At 34.0% G+C, this 13412-nt stretch overlaps 1 protein-coding gene across 1 annotated transcript; it reads right to left on the bottom strand.

Moving 5' to 3' along the window:
- Positions 1–1256: 1256 nt before the first annotated feature.
- Arr1 (arrestin 1) lies at positions 1257–13026 on the bottom strand. Its single transcript, XM_089631382.1, has 8 exons — positions 12918–13026; positions 8205–8395; positions 7508–7686; positions 6261–6396; positions 4866–5023; positions 4189–4332; positions 2231–2360; positions 1257–1361 (listed from the first exon to the last, which is right to left on the bottom strand). The coding sequence occupies exons 1-8, from the start codon at positions 13024–13026 to the stop codon at positions 1263–1265; spliced, it is 1146 nt and encodes a 381-aa protein (XP_089487508.1). The 3' UTR covers positions 1257–1262.
- Positions 13027–13412: the final 386 nt, after the last annotated feature.

Here is a 13412-nt window from a genome sequence, read left to right as displayed (position 1 = left end):
CACCTACGTTTTTTGAAAATACTGTAATAAATCATATCTTATTTTATACTTGTGTATATAGCAAAAACTTTGTGGTTATCCATTATTAATTAATGAAATAGTGTAACTTTGTTTGAACCACTGTATTTTTTATGTACGCCGAACGGTTTAGGAAAAACATTTCGTTCCTCAGAGTAAATTATATTCACTTGACATTACAAAACAATGAATGAATATAATGAGTCCATCATCAATTAACAAAAAATATTACATTCCCATCTTAGACATGTTCCCTTCCCAGTCCCTTATCTTCCCCCCACTCTTCACTAATCCCTAGTCACTCCTCTACACCCACTTCAACACTCATTTTTTTTGTAATGTCAAGTTAGTATAGTTTGCCCTGATAAGAGAAAGGAATGGTTGTTCTGAAACCGGTCTGCATATATTAAAAAAATAATGTGATTCAAACATCTTACTTACTTGAATTATGTAATCCGACGATTTCCTTACACGCAAAGTACGTTAGTCAAATAATATTGCATAAGAAGGTATGGAAGCGTATTGAGCGTACAAATACGGGTAGGGCCCTTCTATTCACTCTAACCACGAAGCGTGCAAGAACGACAACACAAGGAAAAAGCGAAATTCCCCAAATAACTCAAAAAAGTAGGCCTGTCTGTAAATAATAAAATAATTGTGTTTTAGCTGTTAACATCGCAATGGTTATAACATTATATGGTGAAAGTGGGTTTAAGTAATGTGCTGTAAGCCTGTGTTTATGACCTGGAGGTTAGCTGTTTGAAGTTCAAATCTAGTTGAGGTATTATTATCAATAGGATCTAATATTTAGATTTAAAAAATGTGGAAGTAATTGTGTTTATTTTAATAGTACCTACATTGTACCTCCTAATATCTGGAAATAATCGTTAACTACCTGTAATCTAGTATCTAACCTGGAAACTGGCCTTTGATGTTTCCGTGGGTCAGGTGAGTGATTCCTACGAAACTATAAATTAAGAGCGAAATGATTCCAATTTCTGGTTATCTACATTTTAGAAGTACCTACATAATAATAAATTTAATTAGGTAGGTGTTTCTTACGACACCTGAATTGTACAACATTAAGATATGCGACGATAGAGATATATTATTCTTGGTTAAACATGGCCCGTACGCGGGTTCAGCTTGAAGCAGGTCGAGCATGAGCGTACATGAGGCGGGTGGCAGGTCTGGTGTCTGGTATCTGGTGTCTGGTGACTGGTGTCTGGTGGCGGGTGACGGGCCTAGTAAGCGTCAATACTCTCCTGATGGCAGATGGTGTCCTGTCGGAACATCTCTACCTCCGCTTGGCTGTCGGCGTGGATCATCTTGCCCTTATCAGGCTGAAAAATAAACGATTGAAAAGACACTTTCAACATGTTTTTCCGTCAAAATAAAACATTTCCCTTCAGTTTACTGATTTATCAAACGAATTTTATATTGGCAATACGTCCGATGGAAAACACGCCCCCGTCCATTACCTGACTATTGATTGTTCGGGTTTGAATTTCTAGGATTTTACTGCTATCGCTACAATAGATTAATCTGAAGTAGGAGAGATTTGCCGCGACTTTTTCCTATTTTGAGGATTTTCAAGGAACGGTTTTGAAAGACGTTTTATTGACGATTTCAAAAAAGTAATCTCATTATTGACCAATGGACTGCCGATGGGTCGCTGGGGAATTATCCTTTTTAGAATAATTTGCGATGTTAATAGAATAATTTGACATTAAAGCTTCGAAAAACGAATTAAAAATAATATCAGCATCGTTTGGGCTAATAAGTCTTTAGGTTCCACTAATATTTATTTATGTTTCTTTCTCCGGCCTTCAACGTTTTAAAAGAGAATTTTTTTTACGCTGTAATCCTATTCTTCATACAAGTAGATTATAATGAAAAAGACGTTTCTTTTTGGCTAAAAAAATCCCAAAAACGCTTTGTAATTTGGTTTACCAAAAAATCCTTCTTCTCTGGAAAGAAATAATTCAATTGCCATTATTCAATTTTTGAATTCTTAGAAAACCAATTTATTTTCCAGATAACAATGAGAATAAAAGGTCCCGCAACATAAACTTCATATAAATATACTTATTTACATCACTGTCAGACCAGAACTCTTATATTGCTTAGATAAAACATGATTCTAAAAGAGCCACGAAGGATATTTTTTCGTTCAAAAGCAGAGAAAGGAACAAATGAAAGATTTGTTTACCTTTGGATGCATCAGAATGAAGGGAAGTTCCGCAGCCAATTCTCCATTGAGGGCTCCCAGGTAGAGTTTCACCTTAACCGTGTAACTGACGATAATTCCAAAAGCATCCCTCTGTTCAGGATCCATAAGCCTATAACAAATACCACCCAACAAACATCTTAACAATTATTGTGTTATCCATTACATTGGTGTGGACAAAAAGGATATCAAATGAAATAAAATGTAATTTTGTAATGTTTTTAAAGGAATAAACTAATTGAATTGAATTGAATTGAATCACAATATTCCTCCAATACATCATTGTTTCGGAGAATATACTGTTAATGGCTCTTCACTTATTCAGTACCTTTTTTACGCCAAACCCATTACAGTGAATATTTTCAACTTACTCTTACGCTATTGTGCGAGAATGTTTTATTTAACGGTAGTCCGCTAAGAAGGAAAATAAGCGCGCTTAAATGAATAAATAATTTAACATAATAGACTTCCCAACCTTATCTTAACAACTCAAACATCCCTGAAAAACCACTTGCTCAGCATTATGATCAAGTGAATTATGGATGTTAGAACGCTATGTTGATTTCGTTGAGAGCAATAACTTTCGTTTAGTATGAGATAAACTTATAAACACGGGCTTTAAGGCTTTAAGCGTCAAAACGGTATCTCCTTCCATTAAATACCCGTCAAGATCATTTCTCATCTGCCAGTATCAGATATCAGATGTGCTCCACTCGGCGGTTTAGAGACAGCAATTACTGAAATACACCGCTATAATGAGAAAATAGTAAAACGAAGATATTAAAATGGCATCTCGGAATGGCCACGAGCAGGAAAACATAAAACTGTCGCGGTACGGGACACCATAAAGATAAGTGTGGTTAAACAAAGAAAATTCCGTTTACCGGAGAATTTGGAATTCCGCGTGAAGCGAAAGTGTGTATTTACACTTTTAAATAAACAACCCCTAAAATGTGACTACGAATTATTATTTGTGGAAACATTCGCTTTTACTTATCTTTTGTTTTTATCCGCTGTCGTTAATATTACAAGCACAATATACAAACATCGACATCTTTTAGAAAGTGTAACGCAGTATTATACCTTTTGTAAGTGATCAAGTACCTACTAGTACAATGTACACGTACACCAAGTATGCCATATTAGTGTTACACAAGAGCACTATTAATCGTTGTACAGCGCCGGTCTCGACTTACCACGCTGATTTACTTAGGGGCGTGATGTAATAAAATAATAGGATGGGGTTTCATCTCAAATTGCTGAATCGTTATCATGTGACGTCATACGGCACCCTCACACCCTAAACAAGATGAGCGTAATACTTCCCGCACACTTTTGCCTGCTTTGGCGGAAAACCATTAAGTGCAGATAAAAATAAAAATGATATTAAAATGTTTACGGGGATTTCAAAAACAGCGCATTTACGGTTAGATGCTGGATTTGAAGATTTCCTAATCAAATGCCCGAAGCCCGGAGTATTTCGGTCTTACATTTAAAAATTTTTTGATTTTTGTATTTATTTTCAGTGTTTTCAGAGGCTTCGTTTTATTGCGTTTAAGGTTACGGCCCCAACATAAATTTCAGTTTAGTTTCTCTTAAAAGGCGTTGAGAGAATATATCGCTTGGTATTAAAAAAACAAATACTAGGCAGCCGAGGCGATCAAATAAATAGATGAAGCACATGTAGAAATAAATAAATTGTTTTGAATACACAATAAAATCTTCTCAATTGATTATTTTTCTAACATTTTTTAGCTTTTTCTCGACAATGGTGAACTGAAGGGAGACAGCAGGAGACTGGAGTGGAGGTGCAAGTGAGAGATGACAAAGCTTCTCTTAGAATTGTGCCGCCGATGATTCTTATAATGGTATTATTATTATTTTATGATAGATAGCTCCGTTTTGGAGGCAAGATATACCGAATAAACATTCGAACTTACAAAGTAGTGGAAGCGAGGCTCGTGTCCTGACGTTTGAGTTGACCGTCCAGAGCAATGCCTCGTCTGTCGCGATTGCTTCCCAGGGAAGGCTTCAGGAAAAGAACCTTCTGAAGATTGGAGCCAGGCTGGATTGGACATCCATCCCTAGATAAACAAATACGAAGATGGATTATTTTGATGAAATAGTGATGTGTAAGTATTTTATTTTCGTTAAATACAAAGTCTAAGTGATCTACCCTTCATGTTTATAAATTGTAATCACAATAAAAACGATTACAAGAAACGATACATTAATTTGCATCACTTTCTTTAAACTATTACTAAAATGTCAACGTTTAAATTCAAGTTCTGGTGAAATTTCTACTCAAGTTGTTATGTTACTAATTCACCATGGGCCTGTGAAACAAACGTACTTGGATACTAACAGAACTTGAATAGGACTTTCACAGAACTTGAATATTAGCTTCGAAGTTTGATGAATTGTTCAAATTATGTGAACACCCGTCGAGTTGTATTTGGTTTCTTTACGGTACCATCAGAGAATATTTATAACGGTTTCAGTTAAAATTTAAATTGAAGCCAATTACCTAAAGTCTAAGGCTAAAACAAATATGTTCCCAGGAACTGGCAATATTAAAAATGTTGGATGACAAAAGTACCACTATATTCCTACTTACTGTGTTTCCACGCTGGAGACCACGTTCCTGTACTGTCCATTCTGGAAAAGAACCACGTCCACACCTTGATGGATGGAGGCCTTTAACTTCTTCACAGGCTTGTTACTATGGTTTCTCACGCAGATGTTCACAGCTATTTGCTCACCGTGCAGGTACAACTAATAACAACAAAAATTCATCATTAGAAACAGACATCATTCGAGTCTTCAATTTCAAAATTGCTTAAATTTACTCTCTCAGTACATATTCAAAATCAAATGCAATCAAATATAAGATATTGAGACAGTGAGACACAAAGTGCTGTATTTTCTTTGGCTCTCTCGGGGCAAGAACCGATGACGAACTAAGGACGGGAATGAATGTGAAGGTTTTATTCAAGTTCTCTCACTATTTCAGTTTTGTGGAATAACTGACCAATAACAATGTTATAACAAAACTTGAATAGACCCTTTAGAATATCATCAATTTTGAAATTTGATAAATCGTTTAAATTCTGTGAAACAGAATTTTCAGTGCTTAAATTTATTTCCTTTCAAATGCACGTGTTTATTTTGATTTTATTTCATATTATTGAGAAAACCAACAATTTATAATATTTGATAAGGTATGTTAAAATATGTATAATAATTGAACCAATAATTGGTTTCCACCGATGTCTCGTGGTCAATGTCACAATTATTGGTGATTATAAAACAAAAGAAAAAGTTACAATGCACTATGGGGATGGGATAGTAAAAGTGAGGGGAAGGATATCTGTGTAGAGTTAAATATGTTTTATGTGAATGTATGTTTATTTTAGGTTTGAAGTTGTGAGAGTTGAATAAATCGAATTCACTGTATGAAATGTTAAAAATAAATGAAGCGCGGTGAATAACTGTATTTTTTTTTCAGTTAATTAATTTATTTATTAATTCAAGTAATTCAGGGCAACCTATCACAGATATAGCTACTTTCTGTACAAATAGTGCGTCTGTGAAATTTAATTTGAATTTCTTTTTGAAGATTTGTGTGTATTATCCATTCAATAGTCACCACGAATTATTTATTACTGTGGTGCTTAAATTCATAGGGAATTGTCTTTACACAAAAGATAGGCCTCTTTTCTAAAACCTAAAGCCAGTGAGACTATGGCATCCACAAATGGGTTATTTTGTGAGGAGGGGAAGTAGATGGGAAAGATGAAGGTGGGTGGATAAAGTAGCTGACTATTCAGATTTGGTCACCAAATAAGGCTACAGCCATTTCAAGCACCGTTTCAATTCTGAATGGTAGTCTTACCACTGGGCGATACTGTGTAAGCAAATATACTATATAATATCTCAATTGAGTAAATTGTGAAAAAACACAAATTTGCCGATTTTCCGATTGATCTCTGTGCTTTGATATTGTGCTTACCTGTTTGTCCAGTGTCATTTCCAACTCAAGTTCTCCGGGGCTCAAGAGGAAGTCTTTGCGAACAACGGTGCAGGGCTGGTTGCCCTGCTTGCTTGGAGCAAACTGTATCTTTCGGATGCCCAAAGCAACGGTGCTCCTGTGAATTAGGAAAGACGTGTTGATTTACCCACCACTAGTTTGTGATTTTATACCCTATACCAGATCGCAACAATGAACAAAGTTATTGAAGCGATTGAATAAACAAACAAATCAAATCTAACTAAAATCCTTTAGCAGAATAAACAATCTGATTTCAGATATTTAAACTTCGAATAGTTAATGCCTATATTTATTGTAATTTAATTAATTTATCGAAGTGATACATATACTATTTCACGCGCGAACCACGAAAATTTTAGGTTCATCATCATCAGACTTCATGAAAAGTATATATTCACGTCCAGGAGACAGTCTGTTCGTTTAGACGCATGAAACGCGCTGATAGCTACATTGTAACCTTTCCATATTTATAACTCATATAAATAGGACCGGTTCTGGGAACACAGAGAAAAGTGAGTATTGCTAATTTATTAAGAATCTCTTCAAATTATTCGTAATCCGGTTAAAAACGGGATTGTAGGCCGTTTCTTGATAAACTTTTAGTATATTCCTAATATGTATTCCTTGGCTTGTGTTGTGTTCATAATATACAATTCCGAAGTGTGTAATTAGAATATTTTGTGACCACATGTTCCAACATAGTAATAATATCATTTTAATGAAATAAAACAATATTTTTTGTTTAAAACCACGAATTTTTATTAATTTTTATTAATTGTACCCTGACGATGCTCGAGTGAAGCGAAACCGGTCGGTCTTAAAATTAATAAAAATTCGTGGTTTTAAACAAAAAATATTGTTTTATTTCATTAAAATGTTAAACCACAAAGTGATTGCTTTCTACGAAAATATCATTTTATTCATTTAGGGCCCGCAATCCCGTTATTAACCGGATAAGCTATAATTTGAAGAGATTCTTAATAAATTAGCAATTCTCATTTATTCCGTGCAGGCGCAATTGGAGCAGTCCGCTCCGGGCGTCCCCTTGCCAAGGTGCCAATGCGATGATAATACCTACCATCTAACACAGCGCCCTTGAGTTTTTTCTAGCGCCAGGCCCCGTTTGGCTTAGGGCCGGTCCTACATATAACAAAAAAAAATCATATCAGAGCTCTCAGTGGCAGGCACAAGTTAGTATTTGTTTTTACCTTCTGTGGGTTCTGTCGATCTCGCTCTCTCCGACGAATACCTTGACGTAGTACTGCACCCCGCAAGGCTCTCCTTCATCCTCGATGCCGGGCTGCAGGGTGACAGAACCAGGTGCTCCGGCGGGCAGTGTGAACGTGAACGGGAAGGCGTTGGGGCCCAACTTCTTCATGAGACGCTCCTGGAAATTGCGAAAAAAACCTTCACTCGGCTACCAAATATCAGATATTTGACTGAGTTCAGTAAAGCCCTATTTTAACTCGACCATTTTGCCTTTAATCTGTCGTAAATTTGTTTGTTACGTTCCAGTTCCGATTCAAGATGGTGGCCGTGTTTGTATGCTACCTTTTTATTCCGCTAGAGTTCGTATGATCTTGGTTATTACAACGAGTTTTCAAATCGGAATAATCAATATTCTACCGGCCTGTAGAATGTTTGAGAAAATAATATTGTTTTTAAGATGGCAGTTGTTTCAACATTTTTTATAATACCTTATTTGATATTACGATAAATATTTTTGTTTTGTAATTAAGTAGGTAGTTATTTAAGTACCTACTGACAGATCTTATAATTTAAGACAAAATTTTAATTTTGATTTAATAAACAAGAGAAAATTAGAAACATCCTTTTTTGGACGCTAGGTCGAGAAAACATACCAATCCCAAAATAGTTTAATTGTATTACGTATTATTTTTTTACCTGTAGTTTGGTGAGGTTGTTGGGTCGTTTTTCCGGTGGGGGGTAGATTTGCTCCGAGGCCAGGAACAGCTCTTTGTGGAAGTTCAGCCCCATGACCTCATCCTCCTCGCGGCCATAGCGGAAGGTGCAGATCACCTGCCCGAAAACCTTGCGTCCCTTGGTATATTCCTCGTCCAGGAGAAGAACCCCATCTGATAATCAAAAACGTAATGTAAAGCTTTGATGTAATAATGTGTGTGATCAGTGTGGCGTGATAATAAACCAATAATAAGTATATGAAAAGTATAAATAAACTACCTACTTCAGTAGGTACATTACATAATATACGTAATTATATTAAATATATCACAGCAAAACCATAAAACAAAAATTTTTAAGCAAAGATAAGAACCACTTGATAGAATTAAATAAGCATGAAATACGTGAGATGGCGGATAAATCAGTTCATTCCAAAATAATTCAGTCTTTGAAAAAATTGTGATAATTTCTATATCTGAGGGTTGGCTAAACTAAGTTTAAAAAAATTATCAAACAACGTTCATTGAAAAATTATCATGTTGAAAATTCAAAGATGCTTCAGTCAGTTGTCAAAAAATATTCAAGATTAAGATTCTAAAGAGAAGTCAAGGGACGGATTATTTCACAGAATTGGGACAACTTCTCAAATCTCGAAGTTAATATTCAAGTTCTATGATAGTCTTATTCAAGTTCTGTTACTAGCCAAGTATTGTGAAACAACCGGCGTATTATTTATTATCATTCTGTATTGCCGTACAGAACTTGAATAGAACTTCAGAGAAAATTTAATGATATATTGAAACAATTTAAAAAAAGTATTCCACTCCTTTTATTTTTTTACCGTTACCGGTTACAGCTTATTATAATTATCTTCAGACTGGTACAGTTATTACTTAAACTATGAGGTACACTTTATAAAGAAACTCTACAAAAAACTCATCCTCAAACGACGGATGGCTTCACAACGTCTGTGGTTCAATCAGGAGTTAAAGAAACAGGGCCTAGTACCCAAAAACATCAAAACCAAGATGAATACGGACAGCAGAGCAGTCACATTAGCGGTTACTACAGCCCTCAGAAATGGACCACACAGGAGATGAATAAATCGTTCAACATTCGAGATAGGTAACGTTAATAATTATTTATTTTATGTACACATTTCAATCACACCACAACCAAACCCCATAGAATTTGATTACATTTATAAAGGTTAACGATGAAATACACGTAATTTACCAAAACAACTTTAAAAATTAACACGCGGTACACAAATATGTAATAATAACACATGTTTATTCTAGCATCACGTTCATCAATCAAATGCATTGTACATATGGCTTTGTATTAGAGATAGCCAAACTGGTGGATGCAATATGTTAGCTATAAATTGATAATATTTTGACTAGTCTATAGTCAGTAATAAGATAGATACCTACTTGTAGAAATGTATCATGTATTTGCGCTATACAAATCATCCAAATAGTATTATTATTTAAAAGAAGTAAAATTAACACCAATAGAGAAGACTGTAAATTGTCTTAAATCCCATCAAGTATGAAATGTGTTCACATATACATGGTGTTCCTTGCCAAAATGCAAGAACTAAGGTTGCTTGCTTGTAAGGATACAATTCAGTTTCACAATTGCAGTTCTAAATGATACAACACACGCTTTGATAGATTCAAATACGAAAATTTATCTAGTTCTATTGTTGTATGTATAATTAAATATTTAAGAAATATTTTTATACAGCGCCTTTGAGGTGATAAATTAGCCAAATATAATAATAATAATAAAACTCTAAATTAAATAGTCATTGATAAAAAAATATATTACCACAACCGATATTAGATAATATCTTTGGGGTTATCACTGCCAAAATCAAAAAATAAGAACATCTTAATGGCCCCACCCTACATTTTAGAACTATGCGTCCTGGAAAACACTGGTCTGGGGGAATCAACTCTTAGATCAGCAACATCATCAGCTGTAGGCATACCGATGGAATCTAAGCGCAAGTCAAATACTAAGTTTGGTTTCAGAGCATCTGGGCCGAAGGCTTGGAATAAACTCCCTCCGGAACTAAGATCCATAACAAGTCCAACAGAATTCAGGTCTAAACAAAAAACTTACATTTTAAAGCGGTCATACCCTTAAATTAAATATACCATTCCTGAGAAAAAGTCCAGTTATATTCAATCATTTATTTATTTATTTTTTCATGTTCTCCGTAAAACGGTTATTCACCAATACATTATGGAGAAGATTACAAATTAGACAAAAAGTATAGCAAAACACATAAAAAGGTCAGTTTCACTACTTTGTGACATACGTCAAAAGATAATTGTTAAACTGCCTGTAGGTTACGTTAAAAATGTCGATGGTCAATGCAGACTCGTTGAGCAGATCAGTCGCTCTGTTGACTGGGGCGTTCTGATAGGCAGAAGTCCTCGCTTTTGGAGCATAAAAAAGGGTATGGGACCTTCCACGAGTATCATGTCCTAAATCCTGTAACTAAATTTCGCTAATAAACAATTAGTTAATTAAGTGTTAATCTTAAGTGACCTACCAGGTAAGAAAGGTACTCTATATCATCTCCATATATAGTTAGTAATAACATAGATCATTTTAGAATTGTATGATATATTTGTACGGCGCCCTTGGGGTGATTTTGTACAAAAACAGCGCTATACAAATCATCAAAATAATTAGAATTCGTTAATTTCACTACTGACAAAATTACTAACAATGGTTGTCCAAAAAAACAAACTGTGTTAGGCTCATTCCTGTGTATAAAGTTTGATTCTATTTACGTGTATTTTACGTGAAAAATCTTAATTTAGAAATATAAAAATGTGGCGGAGCGATTTATCGGGGCAGAAAGATTAAGAATGGGTTATATTGTAGAATATGAACAGTTAATCAAATTTAAAGGTTCTGCAAGGTTCTATTCAAGTTCTGTTTTGTGAAACAATTAGCCAATAACAGAACAGAACTTGAATAGAACATTCACGGAACTTGAAAATCATATTTTTCAGGACGTTTTTATCAGCAGAAAATAAATAGTCAACATTATCGCGCAAAACTATAATGGAGTTAGTAATTTTTGTTATTTTTCAGATCACGATCAAAGTATATAATATAGCCTTTTTGCTCTTTTACGCCGTTTGGCAACATTTGTTAAGTTCTAAAAAGCTTTTATGGGGCCATTTTATCAATTTCATTTCTTTCAGTTAGTTTAGATAAGCACTTTTCTTTTATCTGATACGGTTTGAGAAAATCACAAAAATACTCATTTATTTGTTTATCCGTGAGAATTTTACAGTTAATTAATTTAATGACGCAATCTTGATTTTTATTTTCAGTTTTCTTTTAACATAACACAACAGATGTAATTAACCATTTTCTATCAGATTCAGCCAAGACAAATCTAAAGATTTTTTAAAAGGTGTGGAACAAACCTATGTAGCTATGAAATATTTTTTCTTACTAATGTTACTCGCATTAAAACGGCTGCGCGTCCTTACTCATGCAAAACTTAAATTTGGATTTGGGGCCAAAATACTTGACCTAACTAAAAAAAAAAAATTATATGATATTTCCTACTTATGTTTTAAACAATAAAATATAGGCCATTAAAAAGTAAATCTTTCATGATTTTAGAGGTGACTTTGACAATTTTTTGTTTGTTAATGTTAATAAAACATAGTGAAAAAGCGTTTTGTGGGTAAAAATTTTGAATTATTAGTACGACAAATTTTTAAATTTAAATTTAAGCCTATCAAAATGTTTCTTGCTAATGATAAACTCATATTTTTTCATATTATTCTTATATTTTTATATTACTAAATTTTTGTTTATTTTATATTTAAATAAATTTATGTACGGCAAATATATTTTTGAATAATTATCATTAACTCACAAATAATTGCCAAAGCTGCCTCTAATGTCGAGAAAATCGATTTATTCAATGGGATATATTTGATGATTCGAAACACCAATAAATAAAGTAGCACATATCCGTGCTAGATATTTGCCACACCTTTTGATTAATAGAAATTTTATTCAGTTTGGTTAATTATTTCAGCCTCAACTTCAAATTAAAGTTTAACTAGCTCGTTTCTTAAAGCATCTGGAAGGTGGGGGTACTTTTCTGCATAGAATCAAATAAGTGAACTGTTTCTTAACATTTATGATAATATAACTAACGCAAACCCGCAATAATTAAAACAAAAATTTAAAGTAAGTTTAAATATTTTTTAAATATTTGAAAAAAAAAAATTTAAATATTCGAGAAATGAAACCCGATCTTGTTCACGGAAGACTATACTGACAAACATTTATTGTCAGAAAAATAAAAATTAATATTTAAATAAAACACCACAAACTATTGTAAGATCGGCGGCATGAATTCATTTACGTAGTCACGTCACATCACAACCGAAACTACAGAGTGTCCGAAAGTAAAAAGCGCTATCTTTGGAGTATGATAAAACAGTTGTTTGTGAGAAAAAAAATTGTGTGGGAAAGAACAGTTTTTAAAAATTTGTCTTTTTTACTTCTGCGTTATGTAGATACCTACCTTCCGAAGTTAGCGCACTTTACCCTCGGATACCCTATACATTATTTGATTTTTAAATATTGAAATGCTTTATTAGTTTCTAAAAGAAATGAGTAAGTAAGGAATAAGCCAACCTATCGGTTCCACCGCGGAGATATAGTCAACAAAATCTCTCTTCCCCAGGTAGAGGGTGAGTTTTCCATTAGGCGCGCACTTTTTGAACACTTTAAAATTAAACACCATTTTGATAACTTGTATTGGATCTACCAACACAAAAAGCTACTGAAGCAGAGTGAAAGAAACCTCTCAGAACTACAATGAAATGGTATTGAATGTAGAGAGAGAGCGAAAGCACTGAACGATATCAAAGACGATTCACTGTATATATATATAGAGGCCGTTCTTGTGTGGCTTCCCTAATACCCTCGGAGGCTTAATCTTGTTAAATTATTTTTTCTGTGACATTTACTCAGCTTTTTATGTGCACGTGACATGAAAACACAGTCACTTTCCGCGTCAGATATGTAAACATAATTATTTTTGAAAAGATGTCTCTCTTTGAAGAATGTTATTTTGTTTCGCGGGTAATATTTTACGCTTTCTAAATAACTTCATGGGATTTTAGCATT

Source organism: Hesperophylax consimilis, chromosome 4 (genome assembly GCF_061612785.1).
Source record: "Hesperophylax consimilis isolate HC1 chromosome 4, BYU_Hcon_1.0, whole genome shotgun sequence".
Taxonomy (NCBI): Eukaryota; Metazoa; Arthropoda; class Insecta; order Trichoptera; family Limnephilidae; genus Hesperophylax; species Hesperophylax consimilis.
Note: the sequence above shows the minus strand (reverse complement) of the source record. Positions and strands in the feature narration are given on the sequence as shown.